The sequence below is a fragment of the Telmatherina bonti genome, assembly GCF_933228915.1.
Source record: "Telmatherina bonti genome assembly, chromosome: 4".
Lineage (NCBI taxonomy): Eukaryota > Metazoa > Chordata > Actinopteri > Atheriniformes > Telmatherinidae > Telmatherina > Telmatherina bonti.
In genome coordinates, this window is record NC_136622.1 from 6,258,627 (window position 1) to 6,283,245 (window position 24,619).

At 44.7% G+C, this 24,619-nt stretch overlaps 1 protein-coding gene across 1 annotated transcript; it reads right to left on the minus strand.

Annotated features, from left to right (window-relative positions):
• Positions 1-4,177: 4,177 nt before the first annotated feature.
• stk35 (serine/threonine kinase 35) lies at positions 4,178-21,026 on the minus strand. The gene is made up of 3 exons (XM_079238715.1): positions 20,313-21,026; positions 17,823-18,636; positions 4,178-7,396 (listed from the first exon to the last, which is right to left on the minus strand). Exons 1-2 carry the CDS (start codon positions 20,848-20,850, stop codon positions 17,894-17,896), a joined length of 1,281 nt encoding a protein of 426 aa, XP_079094841.1. The 5' UTR covers positions 20,851-21,026; the 3' UTR covers positions 4,178-7,396; positions 17,823-17,893.
• Positions 21,027-24,619: the final 3,593 nt, after the last annotated feature.

Here is a 24,619-nt window from a genome sequence, read left to right on the forward strand (position 1 = left end):
TCTGCATTCCTCTGCACTACAGATCTACTGAGGCAGAAACTTCTCCACCCTGAAGACTAAACTCAGGCACAAGCAGGGTGGAGTCCTGTCTGGAGTCTAACGCAGTGAGGACGGCGCAGACCTAGACATGCCGACACCACATCCATGATGTTCACGCTTTTCTTGATACGGACACGGCTGGCAGGTTTTACTTCAGCATACATGTTCCTGAGTTAAAATGTCAGTTTTCACATCTCACTAGACGTCAGACAGGAAACCATTAAACAGCCAGGAAGAGGTTCAGTCATTCTGCTTAACTTTTAACAAAGATCAGAGCTGAGAGATTTGTGTTTTAAACTGTTTTTGTTTGAGATTACAAACCGAAACCAGGAGCAGGATTATTCCACATGCTGTTTAAAATAAGAGTTAATCTCATGTTCTTTAAAATTTAATCTACATTATTATATTTGACACATTAATCTGTTTATTCCTCAGAATTTCATCATGTCACATGATCGCTGCCTGAAAAAACAAACTCTTCATTAAAACCACAGATGACGACGCGGCTATGTAGAGAGTACAGCACCAAGCAAAAGTTTGGACACACTTTCCCATTAAATCCAACATAAAAGCATCCAAACTTTTTACTGGTCGTGTATGTAAAATAAAATTAAATGAAATGAAATTTTTTTTTTAATTAAATTAAATTTTTAAATAAAACATAGAAATAAATAAAATAAAAATTTTTAAAAATTAAATTAAATTAAAAAAATATAAATTGAATTTGAAACCATGCCAACTTGAAATGAAAATAAAATAAAATAAAATAAGTGATATTAAAATTCAGACTTTGCATCAGGAAGGTATGAGGGAGTTTTCAGCTTGAGGTCATGGATGTCCTGCTGTCTCACGCCACAGAAGCTGCATTTAGATACTCAGAACGTGTCACTGTGTAATTCCTGCCACCTCAGATCCTCCCACTTCCTTATTTCTCTTATATATCACATAAGCAGAGAGAACTTGCTGAGAACTGGTTGAGAACTTGCAGCGTTTTATCCTCACCGCGTGATTTACATCGCCTGCCAGTGGTTTTAATGTTGTGGCTGATTGCTGCTTCTCATTCACATCTTCACTCAGTCTGCCTGTTTAGATGAGTAATGGTAGCGTTTTCCTCTCACACTGGGCTCCAGTAATACCTGCTGTTTCAGAAACATTCATGTCATTTAACTCTCCAGCGAACATGGTAACATGGTTCTCCTAAACACGACGGAGTCCAGCTTCACAAATCCGACGGTCCAGCAGGAAGATGTGACCAGAGAACAAGCGGGCTGGTTGTTGTGTGTGCCGATCAAAGCCTGGAGCTTGTCTGGTGTTTCTAAGCAGATAAAACAAACCCGAGGATTAATCCAGCCAGGATTCACCGGATTACAAATAACTGTGGGAAACAACTCGGGGCCTAAATAAGCAGAGTCGCGACATGGATGCTGTAAAATAAACCAGTATGCTTGTTGTTAGACCAGACTGGCGGCTGGAATCTGCTGGTACCTCCAATAAAAACATGATCACAACGTATTGATGAGAACCAACTAATCACAGAAAAAACAGTTAATTTACATGCAGAGATGCAGAGATGGGCCTACAGGTCTCTTCCAGCAGAAAGGCTTGTTGCCAGCTCGGGACTGGGTCAGTCCTGCAGACACATCTCAGGTAAGACCAGCTGCTTCGTCATGGTCGTCTGCTGCTGGTGTCCAGTCGCTTCACACTGGGATGGAACTGCTGCCAGGTCCAGGAGGCCCCATGAGCTGCCAAAGCCGTTGGCGTAGACCAGTGGTTTCCAGACTGTTTGTCTTCAGTCCCTCCTTTATGGCCATGCTAAAGTCATGGACCCCTCCTCCCCGTGCTGAGACCATGATAAGGAGCCCCTTCCTTCCAGAAAGTTACATTTACAACTTGTCAGCTTAGTTTTATTCCTTATAATACGAATCACACTGACTCTGAAAGCCTCCGGGACCCCCTGTGCTTTCTGGAGACCCTGTTGGGGGTCGCAGACCCCTGGTTGGGGACCACTGAGGTAGAGAATTCATGTATAAAATCATCTGGAGCCGGAGGAAGAAGGAATCAGCGTGCCTTCATGTCTTCTGCATCCTCCACACCAAACATCCAGTTTACAGGAAATATGTCGATGAGAATGATTTGTAACGAGAGACGTGGATCCATTCAGAACCTGAGCTTCAGAGTTACGTGCAGGAAGAGGTAAACATGAACTGGTCTGCTGGACTGTAGGTTGGTTTCATACTGGTGCAGACTGGTCGTCCCAGTTATGTCAGCTTCCAGACCCAGCTGTGATCCAGCTGCTGGTCTGACTACAGGTCTAAACGTTGTTTAAAGTCACATTTCCAGCATTTTCATGTTTATTTTTAAGTAAAACAGCAGCCTCTTAAAATACATTTTATTTACATTAATATAAAAATATATATAAATAAATACAGTAATGGAAAAAAATAATGGAAAAGAATAAAATTAAATTTTAAAAATGCTAATATCTAACTGATAAGCATTCATTAATTAATTGATCAATTATATAAAATAAATTTAAAAAGATTAAATTGAACAAAATAATTGAATAAACAAACTAATTAGATAAAATACTTATTTCCTGATGAGGTCCAACTCTCTGAGCTGCATTTATGGCAGATTATTACACGATGTACATTTAAAACATCTTCAAATGTTTTTTTAATAATGTGAAATTCTGGATTTCAAAGGCTTTGTTGATTCATTTGGATTTGTAAGTTTTAATAAATAAACCAGTACATATATAAATGTTTAAATATGTCAAATACATAAAAATGCAAATTAAATAACTAAAATGTAAAAAAAAAAAGAAAAAGAAAAAGATAAAAGAAGTATAATGTGTATATAATAAAAAAAAATAGAAGATATGCAGTTTATTCCTGTCTTCCTGGTAAATAAAAGAAAAAAACATCTTTCCCGGAAATAAGTTAAAATTTGACAAAAAAAAATTATAAATAAAAAATTAAATTAAAGTCTGTTGTTTATTAATTCTGATTGAAAAGAAATGTTTTGAAAAAATGATGAGACCTGAAAGCGGCTGAACATGCCGTCAGTCAGGTGATTTCTGTACCTGCCAGTCAGACTGCTGCACCTGTCGGCAGGTGTTCTGCCTGCTGCTCATCAGCACGGCGCTACAAGGGGTCCAGGACCGTTCCCATTATTCATGATGTGGTAAATTTTCCTTTTCTTTAACGGGAGGATAATCTGTCATGTCGGGGAAAATGGACATTAACTCCATTTCTTTCCTTCTTAGAATAAAAACATTTTTTTTAGCAAATTTTTAGCAGGAGTTTGAACACTGAAGGAGGATAAAAAAAATTTTCCCTCTTATTTTGGCCTATGTCTTCATTCCTGACCCAATAAATAAATAAATAAATAATTTTAATAATAATAATAAAAGTAATTTCTTGTCATTATTGTAAAAAAGGCTGAACATAGAAACCATCCCATTCTTTTCTCTCTCTCTCTCTGTGTGTGTGTGTGTGTGTGTGTGTGTGTAATCCAGGCACGTAAGGGGTTTAAAAAATACAGGATTTAAAGTTTAAAGTAATCCTCTGTCAGTCAAAATATCTTAAAAAGTAAAAGCAGTAAGGAGGATGAACAAACGTGAGAACCTGCATTCACATCCAAAACAAACTAAATTCAGCTGAATTCTGTAGAAATCTTTATATAAAATAAATATTTAATAATATAATAAATATTTATTTTATATAAAGAATAAATTTATTTACCTGCAACATTTATTTCCTAACTAGACTAATTTTTCTTGTTTGTTTGTTTACATAGTTCCTCCTCAGTCCAGAGAAAATGTAGAAATTCAGATGAATATTAAACTTTTTAAATAAATAACCAAATAAATACTTTGTTGTTGTAGTAAAACTATTAACTGTGAAGGTCCGACCTGAAGAAGCCTCTGTCTGAACAGACTATAAACATTAAATAAGGATTATGCACATTTTAATGCAGTTTTACGCCAAGGTGGGACACAAACTGAGTGATGTGTGAATCATCCTGTAGTTTCGTGAACATATGTTTATTATTTTCTGTATATTTTTCTGTATATTTTGAGTGTAAAAAAAAAAAAAAAAAAAAAATCAGTCTTTCGTTTCTTTTGATCATTTATTCCAAGAAAAATTGTCAAACATATTTACAGCAAAACAAAAAACGATGCTTTTCAAACATCTAATGGCTCCTGTCAGCTTGAATAACAAAAACATTTCTTATTTTACAGGAACAAGGACACATCTCTGTACACACTGGAAGTATGAGCTCTACGTGAAACACGGCGGTTTGAGATGGTGCGGCTCTGTGAGGAGTTTACAGTGAGGCAGTCAACCATTTGTTGCATAGTGTCAAGTGTTCAAGTGGAATCATCAATAATCTGAAGAGAGCTACATAAACTGGCTGACAGAGAGACAACACAGTGGCAGCAGGGCAGGATGGGGCGAATCCTGTTAAACCACAACTTCTAACTGGGTTAAGTCTCAGAAAACACGTCTGCAGACGACAGCTGAGATGCAACACACAGAAAGGAAACAACAACATTTTCTACAGCGGTCTGCAAGCAACATGCCAGAGTTACGTCCCAGAATGACACACAGCTCCACACGTCATTCCTCTTGCAAGGTTTGGTTTTAACCGTTTAGGTCTCAGTGGGCTCAAAACCATCTCATTTCCCCACACAGCTAAAAACATGAGAACTTCCTGCGCATGGAGGCAAGCTGGTGGGTAAAAGTCAAACATAAGTATCTGAGAGTGAAAATTAATACGTTAAAGGCTTGACTTCATGTCTGCCTTTACTGTTGCATTAAAACACTAACAGTCCATTAGTGGGGAATGATTTCTCTTATTGATCCCTAATTTAATTAAAGTGTTGCTTTTCCTCAACATCACAGATTTATATCTAAAGACACGTTCCTGTCATGTTAGTACAGTAGCCCAAAAGGGACAATCAACCAGCTTAAAAACCAGTTTTCATGCTTTGGATGTCGCTCAGTTTGTTGCTGTTTGCAGCTTGAGCCACTAGGTGTCAGTACATCCCAACAGAGAGGGATGGTTTGTTTTAAACACACGAGACCTTCAGGAAACGTAACGAAGCTACGTTGTAAAGGATTACTGCAGCTCTGTAGTAAGAGAGAAGGTGTTGCGCAGGTTGCTAGAGAAGGAAAAGCTAGTCGACCGTTACTTGTAGCTAAAACACCACAATGAAAAGTGGTTGGTAAAGATAAGACGCTGAGTCTGAGGTAAGAGTCTATCCTGCTCAAGCGAAGTGCCCCTTGAGTCAAAAACTAAGAGAAGCTTAACAAAGAGACAGGAAAGGTAGATGTTTAAGAGTGCTGAGCATGAGGTAGGATCACACGAAACGCCGCAAACATCTACGACTACTGCCGAGTCACTGAAGTGTTGTGAAATACAACGTCTGTGCTGGAGAGGGAAGGCTGGCCGAGCCGTGCAAACCCTTCCCTCTCCCCGGAAGCTTTGCTCCCCGCTTGCTGGGTTTTTGCATGTTCTGTCTTCCTGGAACTTCTCTGGAAACTACAGAGTGCCTCGCTGAGCTGCAACCAGCGCAGCCATCACAGAGTCTGGGGAGAGGGAGGACGCCGTTACGGCGAGTGTCCCCCACCTGCCTCTGGAGATCAGTTCCAGATGGCAAATCTACAAATTTCCTGTTAGGAGTCTCTAAATCCGATCAGGTCCGGAGAAACTGCTCCCCACCGCTCAGGTGTAACACTACGGAACGAGCCGCTTCACTTCGTTCTTCCCATCGCAATCCCTGATCAATGCTCAGTACCTCTTAATCAAATGAAAGTTTCCTCGCTGAAATGATATCATTGACCGTGTCAGAGATTTCTGTGTGTTGGAAAAGTCCGGAACCGCCACTCTCAGAACATTCATCGCTCCGGAACAGATGCCAGGTCACTAAATCATCACAATTTGTTTCTTGGTCGTGCATTAATTTAGCAAATATGTTATTGCAATGCTGCGATGGACTGGCGAGCTGTCCAGGGTGTACCCTGCCTGTCGCCCAAAGCCGGCTGGGATAGGCTCCAGCTTCCCCGCGACCCTGAATTGGAATAAGCGGTTCGGAAAATGAATGAATGAATGAATGTTATTGCAATGATTCTAGACGTCGGTCCAACAGGTTCTCTTTGGATTCAACAGGAACTAATGCCCATAAGATCGGTCTGCATTCCCTGCTGGACGCTGTTTGGTTACGATTGCACATGACTATGGCGTTGATAACGGCCTGCTGCTCGGAGTTCAACACAGACCTGTTAATATTCACATTGTGTCTGAGACGCGGGAATGTGGCACAGCTTTACAAACTATCAGTGTCTCTTCATTTACGTCAACGTTTCTGGATTTCAGAATAATAATTGCACCTCAGTGTTTGAGTCTTTCAGGGGCACCAAATAAAAACATTCTTTTCTGACATTATGGAGAATTTCTTAAGAAGTTTAACGTCCTTAAAACAAAAGATTTAATTGGCCGGCTGCACGTCTCTGCAGACGCATGCTCCAAATGAGGCGTTTGCGTCACGATTCGTGAGCCTCCAACATCACCAATAAAATCGTTTAATTTAAAGATCCAATCGCACTTGGTGTGAACTGTCAGTAAGGCACAAGGGGCAGCAGAGTAATCTATTACTCTCATCAGTTCACAGAACACTGGTGCGGTACGGTCTGGGTACCTCTGCGGTACGGCCTGAGTATCTGTGCGGTACGGTCTGGGTACCTCTGCGGTACGGCCTGAGTACCTGTGCGGTACGGGCTGGGTACCTGTGCGGTACGGTCTGGGTACCTGTGCGGTACGGTCTGGGTACCTGTGCGGTACGGTCTGGGTACCTCTGCGGTACGGCCTGAGTACCTGTGCGGTACGGTCTGGGTACCTCTGCGGTACGGCCTGAGTACCTGTGCGGTACGGTCTGGGTACCTGTGCGGTACGGCCTGAGTACCTGTGCGGTACGGTCTGGGTACCTGTGCCACAGTCGAGGACATTACGAGTAATGAAGAGCAGGCTAACACTCAGACTGTAGGGAAGAGAGATCAGCTAATATAAAACCAATAACGTCATAAACCTGGTTTCACATCCATTAAGTGCTCTGATTTCACTCCAGCGTTTTCCACCCGTCATCCGACCCGCTGACGCCGGGATCAGACTTCAGGATGGCAAAGGGAGCGCTGTGTTGGGGTCAGATTTGCATTCTGTTTCTTTCCCAGAGTCCTGGAATGATTGGCTTTTCTGTCACCTCCAGCTCGACTTGAAATTGTGGATTCTCCACAGTTCCGGTTGTTGGAGTCCCGTTTTCCACTGGAGTCCCGGGCCATCGAAGCCGGCGAAGCTGCAGAGACACAAAACCAACCAGACCATCAGACTCAAGCAGGAAACACTGAAACATTTACACTTTCACTGGCTTTGAGGACTGATGCATGATCGGAGGGTTTTCTGACACCGACATGTCACATGATTTAACCTGCGTCCACGCGTGTCGTTATGAGGCGGAACAGGAACTGGCGGGACAGTAAACAACTGTTAGGTCAGATAAAAGCAGTTTGCATAAATGGTTTCAGTGGCTAAACTGACGCTGTAGCAACATCTGGGCTGAGATGACTATAGACCCAGATCACACGTATAAAGATGCATTAAATGCAGAAGGGCGTCGGGTTGCGTCTCGGCAGCGACACGCTGCAGCGCCTCTGCATCTACCTGGAGTAAAACGACACCTGGCCATGTTTTCTCCCTGCAGAAGCGTCCAGCTCCAGTTTAACGCCATTTTCTAATTATAGCTCAGAGGCTGACATGCAGCGGCTAAGCCGAGCAGCGGTTTGTTCCTCTTTTCATAGGTTGCATAACAGCACAGCACATGGTATGAACACAGGCTTAGCGGGAGGCACGCAAGCCTGACATGGTGAATGGAGGACGAAGTGCTGACTGCAGACGTGGAAAGTGCTGAGGTCACCGCTGAGGATGAGCTTTCTAAATACCACTGCGTGCTTTAAACAGAGGAGGAACTCTGCTCAAGCTTTTAGAACACAAACGACTGCGGCGACGACGTAAACACGGAGCTAATATCCAGTCCGTTTCACAGCTCGTCCTTTCAGACGGGAAAGCACACTCTCCAGGCTGACTCAGCCGCAGCATCCAACACTTTCCATGCCGTTAAGAGGAGCAGACGAAGCATTTTGTCTGAACGCTGAAGCGGATTTATGCCTTTAAAAGGCCACATGCTATATCTGAGAACACTGCCAGCACGAACGTCTTACACAACCAGGCCTGCAGGCGAGCACAGGCCACAGAGATGGCGCTGCCATCAAGCCCTGAGAAATGACCACTTTATCGCTGTTCTTAGCTTTATAGGGAAACATTACACCTCATTAATCTCCTACTGAACGACTTTGATGTCCCAGCTCCAAGCAGCGCGCTGGTTTCGCATCTGCATACCGAAGACACCTGGTTCCGGCCTCATTCTGCTGGCCGATAGACACGTAATGTAAATAACACGCGTTAGATTTTTAGTCTAACTGTTCAGGCTGCGTGTAAACAAAGCTGCAAACATGATTCATGTAGCTCTCGTTCAGAACTGGGGGCTGGAACCCGGACTTCTGGGTCTGCAGGCCCACTAGAGGGATTCAATCCGCCTGAAAACTGGAGGAAGAACCGCTTCTTATTGTGTCCACGCTGTAAAACGAACCCCAAACGTCTCACTGTGAGATGCCAGCCGTAGTGAAACCGGAAATTCTGCTTTCTGTTGCAGAAGTACGAAAAAAGGAGCCAAACCAGACAATTGTATGTTCATGTTAATAACATGAGACAGAGCTGTGATTTCCTTTGGTGGGAGGGCGTTCGCTTCTCTCTGGCTCGCTGTGGTTTTGGGGTTTCAGAGCAATGCAGAGCGACACCTCTCATTCAGCTGCCGTTCATTTAAACCACTGCTTATGTAAACTTAGCTCCATGTCTCCGAAAGTCTCCATGTCGTTTTATTTTAAACCATCTCTCATCGTGTTTTCATTCCCTCGAGGCATTTCTTTATTTAAATCTTTATTTACTTTTACATTTCTTTTAAATGGTTTTAAAATTGTTTAAATTATGGTTGTTGTGTGACTGGATTTAGTGAAAATCACGTTTCCCATTGAGGACAATAAATAGATTGAACCGAATTGATTTGATGTTAAACTGACGGAGCGAAAAAGACAATCGGCTTTAAAAAGGAGAGAAAAACAAACAAAGCGGTAGAATTCCTAAAAAGAGCTTTGTGTTTCTGTTTTCTAACCAAACAGACGTGTCGTTTACGGCTTTAACCTCCCTGATCGGACGGGTCCGACCCTCCTCTGAACCGCCAGCACCGCTCCTGAGGGAACAATGCCCCGTCTAAAGAGAGGGGGGAACATCTGAAGATGACAAAAGTGAAAATAAGCAATAAGATTTTCCAGGATGAGATGCAGACGTTGAGAAAACACGGCCATGTCTTGTGTTTCTGTGTGGTTACTTCTAAAGCTGGGAATAAAGGGAAGGAACTGGTTCCAGTCTGTAAAGATGGAGCTAAAAAACCTCGAGTCATGCATGGCAGAGTTCCTGCAGAGCAGATTCGATTTAAGACCCTAAAAAACAGCTGAAATGGCGTCACAGAGAGAATCTGTGGCGGTCAGCTCGGCCTGATGTTTTATTTAGCTGCATCTCTCAGACAATCCTGCTTTTGTTTTCAGCTTCAGCTGGTTTTCCATCTGCAACAGATGCGACCACACCTTCACTCATCTATTATTCACACATCAGAACTACATTATCAGCCTCATTATCCAACATGAAGACGAATGTGGACATCAGCCCTGCTCAGCTTGGACAGGTTCCTGGCAGCTTAATGGGTGTAAACCTATTAGATCCAACCCAGAATGAGGACAGCGGGGTGGAAGAGATGTGGGCTGAGAGGAGCCCGGCGTTGCTGGACGGCTGCATACAGGATCAGATTCCTGAACAGAAACCAGTTTTCCTTTTTCCTGAACAGACAAAAGCACAGAAAGGTGTTCCACTCTTATGCAACGGCTTGTTTGTGCAGCTTTCCTCGAGCCCCGAGGGCCCAGTGGGAGAATTTACGACCTCCTCCTCCGCCACTGAATCCTGACTTTTACAGCAGCGTCAGGAACGCCAAATGTGACGGTCACATCCGCTCCCGGATCTGAACAGGCGGCCCCTCTCTGGCATTTCTCAGGGGCTCATTGGTACCCCCCACTGACCGAACCTTTACAGAACATACTGTACTCGTCTGACCACAGCGTTTCCTTCAGAGTACAGTCAGGACCCTCGCCAAACGGGAGTTAGATGGGGTGATACAGCCCTCAGAGGCATCGACATGTTTACTGCAGCGCATGAAGACTTGCTCCTGAGACAACACCCTGAAAACGCCTCGCTCGTGCAAAGACCTCAATAAAAACACAAAAACAGGATTCTTTAGGGGCACGCAGGGGGGGGGGGGGGGGGTCGGGGGGGGGGGGGGGGGGGGGTAGGACAGCGGCGGCACATGGCGGGCACGCAGCGACAGGACAAAATGTTCCCCAGCAAAGCCTCCGTAAGCCCTGCGCTCATTGTCCAGCCGAGGAGGTGGGGGAGGAGGGCGGGGGGAGGGCGGGGAGGAGGACGGGGGGAGGGCGGGGAGGAGGACAAAGGACGAGTTACACGACCAAACCGTACACGCATGTCTGATTCACCACACAGAAAGTTCGGATTTTTACCGAGACCAGGAAGGCATCAAACAAAGAGACGGCAAGTCTCACGCTCCGCTAGCGCTGCTCCATTATGACAAAATTTCTAATCACGATTATTTTGACTGAAATTGAAATCGCATTAACAGCAGTTTTATTAGGAGATAAATAAGCTGATAAAGCGGCTCTATGATGCTATGTCTAGTTTTCTGAGCTTTCTACAGTGTTATAGTGATGAATACTCATCAGACATACGAGCGAAGCCATTTTTTATCACCTAAACGTGTGTTTGAGTTTTCCAGCACAATCTACGATCCGTTTCCATGGCAACGGAAACTATTGGTCTCAGAGAGTTTTTTCTATTTTGAAATTTTAGCGACGTCCCGGGGAGGGATTGGTCATCTTCTCTAGGTTCAATTCAATTCAACTTTATATAGCGTCAAATCACTGCAATGCCATCTCTAGGTTGTGTACGTTCACGAGAAGAAAGCCACGCCCACCTTTACTGCTCAGTATAACGACTCCTAGCAGTTGACCAATCAGATGCAGCTTACAGGCAGGGGGCGGAGCTTTCTCTGTTGTTTCTGGCAGAGGCTGATCTGAGAGGATCAATACAACATGAATGAAGGGGTTTGTGGGAAATGATTATTTCTCTGGCCTTTATGGACTTGCCGATTAAAACAAACTAGACTGAAATGTCTATAATAGAGACACTTTGAATCATAACGGCACACGTTAGATAATAAAACTGCAACATCACGTTGTGGCTGTTAGCGACGACGTTATTCCCCACAGTGTATCTGGTTGGTAAACGTATCCTGGGAAAGATTTCAGGCTTGTTTATTTGCATGTTTAAATGAAAACATATTATTGATCATCTCCTGGAAGCTTTCATAAATACGTATTTTACCAAAGTCTAATCCCGATCGGATCCAAATGACGGCATCTTGTAGCTTAAAATTAGTTATTTATAAATACATAGGTGGCTGCGTACCCATCAGAAGACTGCCATGTTTCATCGCCGTCTTTGACTACAGTAGCCGAAAGGGGACAAACTTGTTAGCCTTACTGTGTGTTGTTGGGGCAGAAACAAGCAAAGATGACCATAGATCAATCAACTTACCATTTAAAGGACTGTCTATACTCTTATTTTACCATTTTTTTTGTTGTGTTTCATCATTTATTTCAGCTGATTTGTCAAGAGGCTATTAGTGGCTATTAGCGGCTATTAGCTATTAGCCGCTATTAGCCATTAGCAGTAGCTTGGTAGCAAATACATGGAGAGCATCAGCATCGATAACGAAACAGCATTATGTGCAGTTCTGCACCTCACCACCCGACGGGACTTTTGACATTTGTGACTCTCCGTAGCTTCGGTAATATGGCGTCGAAACGGCGAGGCAGTTTAGATTACTCCCATTCAGCTGTTAGCGTACTCCTGGATGGGAGTCATTTTCACACACTGGGGCTTTTAATGTGAGAGAAACTGAATAAAATCAGCATTTTTTCTTCTGTGCACGTTTTCTGGTGGAAACCGTTGGAAAAGACGATGGAACTGGAAACAACTGCTTTTAGAGAGTTGGAAACCTGTTTTTTTACTGGAAACCAGTAAAAAAACCAGGTTTCATTTTATCCAGACAGAAGCAGCTTCGTGGGACATGGTCTCTCTGGAGCTCCTCTTTCTTTTACACGTCCCTACGCTGCTGCCTGATTATCCTTCCCTGCCAGGGACAACGTTCCATCAGACCTCCATACCGTCCCATCAGACCCTTCCTGTGCAGGTAATGGGGGACGTGGCCACTGTGACGTCACCTGCTTCCATCAGTCGACCAGATCCTGACATAAATACACCATGTAGCAGAAACGACTGCCCCCCCACCGCTCTGTCTGTGTTTACGGCCACTAATCCCTCACTCCAGCAGAGGACAGCTCTTCCCACTGAACCAGTACTGTGTTGCGTAACATTCAATCCCATCATGATGCCGGAGAACCAGGCCAATCTGAGGCGGAGGGCCGACACGCAACAGCATCTCTACAGCCCATCACCGCCCCTCCCGGACAGCTGGGAGGTGTTATGTCATGAGGCGGGGGATCTGAGCCGGCGTTTACAGTGAAGGGTTAACAGATAATGGATGAAAGCATCTCACAGCTACGGCGCCGAGTCCCGGTCGGGTTCGAACAAACAGACGCTCGCTCCGGGTCACTGAGCATCCACTCAGCGGCCGTTTGATGTGCTACAAGGAGTTTCCGCTCCAGATAGCAAACTGAGACAATTCCCATTCTGCAGGGACACTTTTCCTCCCCGTCACGACTCCACAAGTTATTTCCTAATAAGTTCGCATGTTTAATTTGAAGGGGGGGGTCTTCTTTACATTTACTCCTCAGGAAGCAGCTTGACGGGTTTCCAGCACAGTAATAAGTCTTTACTTTACATTTCTGTGCAATTCAGTTTGACATTAATATGTTTCACTTCCTGAACCTCTTTCCTCGTTCCTCAGATGAGGGTGACCTACAGCTGCCTGTGTTTAAATATACATCAATAATCCAATCATAATGGGATTATTATTCATAATAATGGCTGCATTATTTAACGTACTTATGGCCTCACATGCTATAGTTAGCATGAGCAGGAAGTTCTCCGTGAGCGGTCCAAGTTCTCCTGTTATAGCAAACCGTTTATGTTTATCTGTTAGTAAAAACTGAACTGAAATTAAATCGTAATATTTGTGGAATTGCAATCTGCAATCGTGCAGCAAACGGACCTGGAACACAGATCCAAGTCAAATTTTAAATCAGTCATCAAATATTTACCTGCATAAAAACCAAACAAGACACAACAAGACGTTTTCTTTCCGCTTCACTCAGAAGAGTTTACAGAAGCAGCGCTCTGAAAGTCTGAAAAAAAGCCAAAAGTTCCGCTTCTATAAGGTTACGGATCTGAACAATAAATAAATACTTTGATAAAAAACTACTATTAACTAAAAAAAAAAATAATGCACATAATGCAGATTCAGCTTCATAACAAAATAAATGTCTAGAATAAATATATATATATATATATATATATATATATATATATATGTCTAAATACATATGCATGTATGCACATCTGTGTGCATGTATGTAGGCATGTATGAGAAGTTATCGTATCTTCTTGGGGTTTAAAAAAAATCGAATATTGGGATTTTTTTGCTTCACAACTTTAAAATCGATTTTTTTAACAAAGAAATTTTTTTTTAAAATAAATAAAATAATCCATTATAAAATTTTTGTCATTATTATTGTTTTTATTGATCTTTTTATCATCTTCCAGGGCGTTATAGCAGCAGAATGATGGTCTGGCAACCAGGGTTTTTTTCCCCCTCATTGAAATCAAGATAAATGATACTGATGAGCAGTATATTTATTTTGTTTTTAGTCTACAAAAATCAGCAATATCGAGGAATTGTGAGAATTGAAATTAATATGAATCGGCACCCGAAAAAAATTGGCATTAAATCGAATCGGGACAAAAGCATGTTGTCGCAGCCTTAGTGTTGTCTTTGTTTAGGGCTTGTTCTTGCTTACTGATTATATAAAGGGGTAAACAATAAACACATTTTGTTTCCTTAGGAGGGATCTTTATAATTATGTCTAAATGAACTTTAATGATGTGTTTATGTATTTTATTATATAAAAGCCAGTAGTTGTTTTATTTTCTTTTATTTCCACCTTTTATTTCCACATCCCAGATGTAAAAAGACTGATGTTGTTTTCTAATAAGATCAAATAAATAGATAAATAATATCAGGAAAGGAAAAAGGGAAACATATTATTGTAAAGCATATTTTAACCACATTATTGTCTTTTTGTTTTATTATAAAAATGACTGAAAAGTCTTATCTGTCATTTATTTATCTAGGTATTAAGTTCATCTTGTTTATTGTCTTCATGTGTTTTCTGTGAAACCTTTCAGATGAAAATATTCCGAGAGCTCCGTATCTTCTAGCACAACGCGTGGAGTTAAATATCTCGGATGAATCTGAGCTACGTTTTTTTTACGTAAACGTAAATAAACAGGTGTTGTTTACAGTCGGGACTCGGCCCGGCCGCTGCAGGAGCCTCATCAGACTCTCCTCTTTGTTTCATTTTAACGTTAATATGAAGACTTATTATCGTGCACATGGATGACATTTTAACAATTCAGCTTATACGACTGGTTCGACCAATCAACACGCTCCTACGTCTTCTGGACCAATCAGGTACGTCGCAGATGGCTGTGTCATGGCAGCGTGTCTGAGCGGGGGGGAACTGTGTGACCTTAGATGCACCTGAGTGAATGGCGTCTCCTGGACAGACGGGAGGACAGGAATCCGTCTGCAGCAGCCTGACGTGCTCTGATGGAAGCAGACGTCACATCATTGGCTGCCCGGTGCGAACACGAGACGCATCTACACGAACAACAACGTTCCTTCACTCTGCCAGCACACAGCTGCTCCGTGCCTCACGCCCACAACGCGAGCGCCGTTCGGCTTCAGGCCCGGCTGGAATGGGTGTTCAGGTGAAATGTGCTACCGTGTCAAAACATCCTCCTGAAGGCTGAACGGATGTCCGTCAGAGAAGAACTAAGCACATATTTTACATGCAAGTCAGAGAATGTCCTCTAACAGGAAGCTAGTCGGCTTAAAGATCATGAATCCACAGGTATGACTCAGGAAATGATGTCACTGGGATCAAAGGTCAAATTACAGATACGTTTATGAAGGTAGGATGCCTCAACGCTGCAAACGACCCCAGAAAAGCAGCAACGTGTCTGGTGGGCAAGATGAGCACATAGCTATATATTAATCTCATTTATAATGATGGAAAACTCTAAATATTTCAAATAATATGAAGTTAACATGAAACTGAAAGTTGTTTATTTATTTCAAACAAGTTTGAATCTAAAAGTTTCTCTTTCTGATGGTAGTTTGGTGGATTTGCAGAGCGACCAGAGGCTTCTTTTACTGATTTTAATGCGACAACAGAAGGAATGTTTGGGCAACACTGTGCTCCAGCTGTTCAGACGGGAGCTTCGCGTGGACGTATGACGGTTTGCAGAAACAACATGCATGGCATCTCCATGGGTAACATGAAACACCAGAACACCGGCTTGATGTGCCAACCTCCTGAAGCCATCAACGCGGCTCGTTACCGTAGGGCTGGGCGATATGACCTTTTAGTAATATCCCGATATTTTTATGCCATGTCACAATATACGATAAATATCTCGATATTTACCTCAGCCTTGAATGAATGCTTTGGTGCATACAATCCCATCAGTAAGATGATTTTGTGTCTCCATTAAAACATAACTGTTCATACTGCATTAAGATATGCTGATTTTAAACATTCATGCCAAAAGGATGAAATTGTAACGAAGCAAACTGATCAAAACCGTATTTATTGAACAGTTAAAGCAGTGGCAGAAACATGTCATTTTAAAACAAAATAAAGTGACTTTGCATGATGTAATAAATGCAACGTATGAAAATAGGTGCTCTAGGGGGGACTTTTCAAATGATGAACTATTATAAGGCTTTGCTTTATGGATACGTTTTTGAGTTGTCGTGTCTTTTTTTAATCGCAGAGTTTAGCGTAGAAATCAGTCTTATAATCCAGGCAGAATGTCCTCGTATCGTCTCCAATAAACGGCTTCAGACAGTTTTTAATTCAGGATTTGATTCCCACTGCTTTCTGTACTTTCTAGAGACATGAGGAGCCAGATAAATATGCTTGTGTCACACACACAGTGGATGAGGCGAGTAAGTGACAGAGGCTGTGAATGTTATCAAACAGAATTAATTATTTTTGCGTGACGTGAAAAACTTTGTAATTTACGTCCCACTCTGTAATCCAGAGCGGGATCAGTGGTGGATTTGGCTGTTCATTGTGACTGTAGGTGGAGTCGTGCAGGTGTCCTCTCTGCTCCTCTGACTGGCTGCAGCTGCAGCCGGAGCGACTGAGTGCTTTAGGACGGGGAGAGACTCTCCTTCTGACAATAACTTTACAATATGCGCTTTAAAGTCAGTCGCCAAAACACCAGGAAAGTCTTCAATAACTTCTGTAAAAGTCGCTAGATTTGTCGCTTTTCACAAAAAAAGTCGGCAGATTTAGCGAGAAAGTGGCTCCACGCTGCCTCTCATGACGTAGCACGTAGCTCATGTTATGTACGTAACGAGGTGCGCTTGTTTTAACTCTCTGTGCAAAGCGGTGCAGAGTCGAGGAGGAGGGAGGAAACCCCCCCACAGCTAAAAACACCTGCGTGACAACAGGATACTCCAATATGACGAATATAGACATTTTCTATATCGCACAGAGGATTAGCCACGATATCTCCAGTATATTCGATATATCGCCCAGCCCTACACTACCGTCACCGTTAACGCCGCCTACACACACAGCGTGTCTGCAGCAGCTAGCGTTATTTGGCGTCTGTAAAACACTATCTTACTGTCTGAACTGCTTACTTTCAGGTCTGTGCGACTGCTGCTCTGGCTCCTAATCCTGTTTCCTGCACGGTGACGTGGGTCGCCACGGCAGCAGCTTAGGTTTTACTGGAACTGAAGCGACTGGGCCAACGGGTCACCTGCAGCCTTTCCAGCTCCTTGTTGCTTATTGTGACTTGATTCTTTTCATTTTCAGTAACGTAGGGAAAAGGGAAGTGTTTTCCCCGACCGGGTTAAAACAGTGGCTGAACTGGTTTAACTGTGACTGCTGGCAGGTCTCTGACGTGAGTCATGCAGCAGGATTCACTCAGCTTGTCTTCCCTTCAGCCTCACACCCGACCTGTCAGTGGAAAGCCATAAAAACTCTTGTAAACAGTAAAACGGGAACCACAGCGACTTCACACAAACAACGAGACGTGTTCCAGACGGCGACCGCGGCAGGAAGACTAACGGCGTCAGCTGAAAGGAAGATTAGCGGTTTTTAGGTTAACGATGAGCGGCGTTCCCTTTAGGCCCGTGGCGGCGAGTCCTGCTCGCTTTAAACCCACTAATCGCGCGTCGCATCGGCCGCTCTGCAGCCATGTGTGAAGTAAAGAAGGGAGCTTACCTGGGGAGGAGAGGGTCCCTTTTTGGAGCAGTTGGGGTAAAAGAGAAGCGGTGTAGGGAAGGCGGGCTCTGTCACGCCGCACACGTGACCTGGTCCATCCGCATCTCCAGCTGGAAGGCGTCCGGGCGGTTCTGAGGGTTGACGGCCAGCATGTCCTGCAGGAGCACCTTCACCCCGTCCGACATGGAGCTCCTGGCTCTCTGGGGGATGTGGAGCACCATCTTGGGGTTCTCCAGCAGAGCCTCGCCAACGGGAACGATCTCCGAGCCCTGCCGGATGTAGGTGCCCAGCAGTTCCCGCTTGGACTCTGCATCGATGAAGGTGATCCGCTCCACCATGGCCCAGATGATGATGCCCAGGGCGAAGATGTCTGCCTTGGCCGTGTAGTGTCCCTCCCACACCTCGGGCGCCATGTAGAAGTCCGACCCGCAGGCTGACGACAGCCAGAACTTGTTGATGTTGGCGCAGTTGTTCAGGTTGCTCACTTTGCCCCCAGCTCCTGTCGCCGGGTGCTCCTCGCCGCTTCTAGAGTTCAGACCCGCGCAAACCTTACTGAGGCCGAAGTCGGCCACCTTCAGCACAGGTGAGCCGGACGTCTGGGAGATGAGGATGTTGTCTGGCTTCAGGTCGCGGTGCACGATGTTGTTCTTGTGCAGGAAGGCGATAGCACTGGTCAGCTGGCGCATGAAGCTCTTGTTGGTCTGGGGGTCGGGCCGGCGAGACAAGATGTACTGGTTCAGGTCGCCGCCTTCGCAAAACTCCATGACGAACCAGAGGTAGCACGGCTCTGTTGGGTAGCCGAGGATGCGCTCGCCTGCAGGGGAAAGAGAACAGAGATGTCAGAGCTGCAGCAGGAAGACGGTGCTTGTTCTGAGCACGCTTCCACACCTCAGACACGCTTGCTGCTGCGGTGCCTTCCTGTGATGGCGTGCGTCAGACACCGCCACAGAGAGTCACGTTTCAGGCCTCCAACCTGAAACCTCTGCAGATTTGTTTCCACATTTCAGGGGCAGCCGACGAGCCTCTCAGCTTTCTGCAAACTGCACGAGGGTGGCAGTTTCCCTGAACACACACTCAGCACTTCAATGCTTCTGTAGAGATGAATCCCACCGCTTACACTCCCAACTTTTACCTGTTTGATCACATCAACACACTTTCTTTATCATTATCTTTTCATTATTAACTATCTGACAACTGGGACTCAGACTAAGAAAAGAAAAGGGAAGAAATAAAACTGTGCATCTTTGGGACTCCTCGTCCTGCTTCCATCGGCTTTACATAAACTTTCCGTTCTGCAGAAGTCCAGCAGCAGCGGACCAGACCGCCTGGACGAGCAGAAACCCTGCAGCAGCAGTGAAACTGAACTTAAAAATGTCTGATGCGCGTCATACGTCCGCAGTGACCTGCCCTGATGATCAGTGTAGGCTGTCGTGCCGCGGCCGCCCACCACTTCTTCTCACACCGAGGAAACTAGGTTACACAAACCAAGACAAAAGCTCTGACAGCACAAAGGGTTAAAAACAACTCCTTCACATCGGTTCCTGAGTCCTTCAGTCGTTCTTCATGACGACTGAAACAATGTTGGATGGGGATTAATATTTTATTTAAAGAGCCTGAATGGTGACACTTACATAACCGCCCCACTGCTAAAGGAGGGCATCACAGCCAGACTCAGTCAGGCAGGGACTTTACAAGAATATCTGCACTTTAGAGCAAAATATTACTTTAAATAAGATTATTTCCCAGGTTTACAGTTATTTCTGAAGCTTTCTGAGCAGAGACAAAGGAAGACACAAACCAGCTGTGACTGACGGTTAATAAACACACAATTCAGCTCCAAAGCACTTCAGTATATTTCATTTTACTGCTGCGTGTGTGAATATTCAGTCAACAAGCAACTCTGTAACGCGCTGCCAAGTAGTACACTGTGTTCTCTCATGAGCGGAGGGAACACACAGTGTACTCTCTGTGCCTCCTATAGGTAATGTACAAGACGTCACTGTCAATACAGCAGGCTGCGAAAGCAAATCAATTTAAATTCACTAAAACTCTTCTAAGGGTCTGGACCTTGCAGCCAGCAGACAGTGCGGAGCCAGGACACTGGGTTTGGACAGATCCAGCTGCAAGAAGGGTCCAAACATCAGCGCCGGGTTGGAAAGCATCACAAAACAGGCCTTTATTTTAAGAAGTGAAAGTAAAAAGCAGGATTTTGTTGAGCTGAGCCACAGTTTTTAGTTGCACAAGCTGCACTTTTTAGTGCTTTTACAAGAGTTTAAATGCTTGTTATAACATGCAGACTGATGGTGCAGCAACATGAGAACTATGCCTTTTGTGCAATGACCCAAAAGTTTCTACTTAAGTTGTTTTAACCTAAAACCCTGCATGATTTAGAGGTTTGGAGACTTTTCTGCATGGCAGGCCTGTCTTCCTTTCAGACCCAGCAGCACTGCTTCTCCTGCACAGTAACAAACATGATGACAGCTGTGGTACCTTTGAGGGAGGTCTCCACCAGACGCAGGTACTGTTTGGACCTTTTGTTTCCATGGCTCATCTTCTGGGCCAGGCCGTTCCTCTGCAGGACGCACTCCTCCAGCTGCACCACGTTCTGGTGTCGGTTCTCCAGGCTCGTCAGGGCCCAGAACTCGGCCAGCGCCAGCTCCACATTCTCCGGAGCGTCGCACTGGAGCCTCTTCACGGCCACCCTGGCCCCTGTTTTCCGGGCTATGGCCTCGTACACCACCCCGTAGCTTCCGCGCCCCACCTCGCGCAGCAGGCTGTAGCGCGGGGACACCAGCAGGGCCGGACCCGAGCACTCCGTCCGGAGGAAGCTGATGGAGAAGCAGTCTTCGTCCTCTTCCTCCTCCATGCGGTTGTTGTTCTCCACCGTGAGGGAGCGGAGTACTTTCACCGCCTCGCGCTTCATCTGCGCGGCGTCGCTCCGCTTGCGCGTCCGCACGCGCCCGCTTACCTTTCTTCTCCTCTTCCCGTCGCGAAGATCCATAACTTCTTTTTTGTTGAAAGTAAGCATGAAGGGAGGACGTGTTTATCTGTCATTACTCAAACTCTGAGCAGAAGGAGTTCGCCGTGGCCGCGCTTCGGAGGGGTGGGACGCCGGTCCGGGGGGAGGGGGGGTCGCCGCCAGGTTCGGGTCGAGCAAACCGGGACACGTCAGGATGCGCCACGGGCTGTCCAGCTGGAACAACTCTTCAGGCTTCATAAACAAAATGTTCCAGCTCGCGCAGTGAGAACAGAGGGCGTAGCTTCCACTGCTGCTCCGCGAGCGCTGATTGGCTGCCAGGGAGATGCGCGTGCGGAGATCCGGCTGTAAAACGACGACGTCAACGTTTGTTTTGATTTTTATTTACTTTGATGCTGATTGCGCTTCGTCGCGAGACAGATCAAAGGGATTTTTTCGCGCATTTCTGAGATGATCAGTGAAGGCTCCTCTATCCGTGGGAGTGGGAGCACGTGCACACAGGCATGCACGGTAAACACGTTGACCCACACGTTGCCAGGATGTTACAGCTTAGTCTGCATCCAATGACGTCACTCTTCGGTTCTTGTATTGATTTTCAATCAGTTTAGATGATTTATCGGCTGATATGTTTCTGGATCTGATCGAAAATAAATTCAGACAATAATAAAATATATAGGCTGTAATATTGGAATCAGTGTTATGCTCCAGAGTCCACTCACAATATGTTTAAAAAGAAACGTGGGTTACAAAATCTGCTCATTTAAATTTTTAAAATAACTCAATTTTCCATTTTATTTGTTAAATTTTTATTTTAAAAACCAACTAAATGGTGCAAAATAAAAAAGTTAAGAAAAGTGACAACAAAATAACACTGTAAACATGATTATATTCACTGAGGCAAAAAACAGACCAACAACAAGAGATATTCACCTTTTTGATAGTTTGTCTGTGTATCCTATGACGCACCATGCAAAGGAGTTCCCACAAGGCATTGCTCTGATTAATGAAACATCAGCCTGACAATAAAACCCATCGAGAAGATCTGCAACTGTTCCAAGACCTAAAATACAAAATAAAAACTTGGTTTGCATTTGTATAATTTGGTTTTTAGTTTCATAGCGACATAATTGGGAATATTTTTTTTACCATTAAACACTCAGCGACCACTTTATTAGGTCCTCCTTGCTAACACCAGGTTGGACCCATTTTTCCGCCACATCTGCTGTAATTCTAGGTGTGTGAGATTCAACAAGGTGTTGGAAACATTCCTCTCAGGTTTTGCTCCATACTAACATGAAGCATCACACAGTTGCTGCACATCATGATGAGAATAGTCTGTTATACCACATCACCATTATAATATAATATTAAAATATAATCCCGTTCCACCTCATCATGACAATCTCCCGTTGCACCACATCACGATGAGAATCTCCCATTCCACCTCATCATGATGAGAATCTCCCGTTCCACCTCATCACCATGAGAATCTCCCGTTCCACCTCATCACCATGAGAATCTCCCGTTCCACCTCAACATCACGAGAATCTCCCGTTCCACCTCATCACCATGAGAATCTCCCGTTCCACCTCATCACCATGAGAATCTCCCGTTCCACCTCAACATCACGAGAATCTCCCGTTCCACCTCTTCACCATGAGAATCTCCCGTTCCACCTCATCATGATGAGAATCTCCCATTCCACCTCATCATGATGAGAATCTCCCGTTCCACCTCATCACCATGAGAATCTCCCGTTCTACCTCAACATCATGAAAATCTCCCGTTCCAGTTCATCACAATGAGAATCTGCCGTTCCTGTTTATCATGATGAGAATCTCAAGTTCTACCTCATTATAATGAGAATCTCCCGTTCCACATCATCATGATGAGCATTTCCTGTTCCACCTCATCACCATGAGAATCTCCCGTTCCACCTCAACATCACGAGAATCTCCCGTTCCACCTCATCACCATGAGAATCTCCCATTCCACCTGATCGTGATGAGAATCTCCCGTTCAACCTCATCATGATGAGAATCTCCAGTTCCACCTCATCACAATGAGAATCTGCCGTTCCATCTCATCATGATGAGAATCTGCCGTTCCACCTCAACACCATGAGAATCTCCTGTTCCACCTCAACATCATGAGAATCTCTCTTTCCTGTTCATCATAATGAGAATCTCCCGTTCTACCTCATCATGATGAGAATCTCCCGTTCCACCTCATCACCATGAGAATCTCCCATTCCACCTCATCATGATGAGAATCTCCCGTTCCACCTCATCACCATGAGAATCTCCCATTCCACCTAATCGTGATGAGAATCTCTCGTTCCACCTCATCACCATGAGAATCTCCCATTCCACCTAATCGTGATGAGAATCTCTCGTTCCACCTCATCATTATGAGAATCTCCCATTCCACCTCATCGGGATGAGAATCTCCTATTCCACCTCAACGGGATTGGAATCTCCCATTCCACCTCTTCGTGATGAGAACCTCTGGTTCCACCTTATCATGATGACAATATCCCCTTCCACCTCATCATGATGAGAATCTCCCGTTCCACCTCATCACCATGAGAATCTCTCGTTCCACCTCATCAACATGAGAATCTCCCGTTCCACCTCATCATGATGAGAATCTCACGTTCCACCTCATGATGACAATCTCCCGTTCCACATCATCAATATGAGAATCTCCCGTTCCACCTCATCACCATGAGAATCTCCCGTTGTCCCTCATCATGATGAGAATCTCCTATTCCATCTCATCATGATGAGTATCCCCTGTTCCACCTCATCACCATGAGAATCTCCCGTTCCACCTCATCACCATGACAATCTCCCGTTCCACATCATCAATATGAGAATCTCCCGTTCCACCTCATCACCATGACAATCTCCCGTTGTCCCTCATCATGATTAGAATCTCCTATTCCATCTCATCATGATGAGTATCCCCTGTTCCACCTCATCACCATGAGAATCTCCCGTTCCACCTCATCACCATGAGAATCTCCCGTTCCACCTCATCACCATGAGAATCTCCTATTCCACCTCATCGTGATGAGAATCTCCCAATTCACTTCATCATGATGAGAATCTCCCGTTCCACTTCATCATGATGAGAATCTCCCAATTCACTTCATCATGATGAGAATCTCCCGTTGTCCCTCATCATGATTAGAATCTCCTATTCCATCTCATCATGATGAGTATCTCCTGTTCCACCTCATCACCATGAGAATCTCCTGTTCCACCTCATCACCATGAGAATCTCCCGTTCCACCTCATCACCATGAGAATCTCCCGTTCCACCTCATCACCATGAGAATCTCCCATTCCACCTCATCGTGATGAGAATCTCCCAATTCACTTCATCATGATGAGAATCTCCAGGCCCACCTCATCATGATGAGAATCTCCAGGCCCACCTGATCATGATGAGAATCTCCCGTTCCACCTCATCGGGATTAGAATCTCCCATTCCATCTCATCATGATGACAATCTCCCGTTCCACCTCATCACCATGAGAATCTCCCCTTCCACCTCATCATGATGAGAATCTCACGTTCCACCTCATCATGACAATCTCCTGTTCCACATCATCAATATGACAATCTCCCATTCCACCTCATCACCATGAGAATCTCCCGTTGTCCCTCATCATGATTGGAATCGCCTATTCCATTTCATCATGATGAGTATCTCCTGTTCCACCTCATCACCATGAGAATCTCCCGTTCCACCTCATCGTGATGAGAATCTCCCATTCCACCTCATCGTGATGAGAATCTCCTGTTCCGCCTCA

What these genes read in the sequence shown, in the direction of transcription:
- stk35 (XM_079238715.1), bottom strand. Translation starts at nt 20,850, where the DNA reads ATGCTTACTTTCAACAAAAAAGAAGTTATGGATCTTCGCGACGGGAAG. An exon ending in GGTGGAGACCTCCCTCAAAG is followed by an intron (nt 18,637 to 20,312) that starts GTACCACAGCTG and finishes TTTCCCCTGCAG; the next exon opens with GCGAGCGCATCCTCGGCTAC.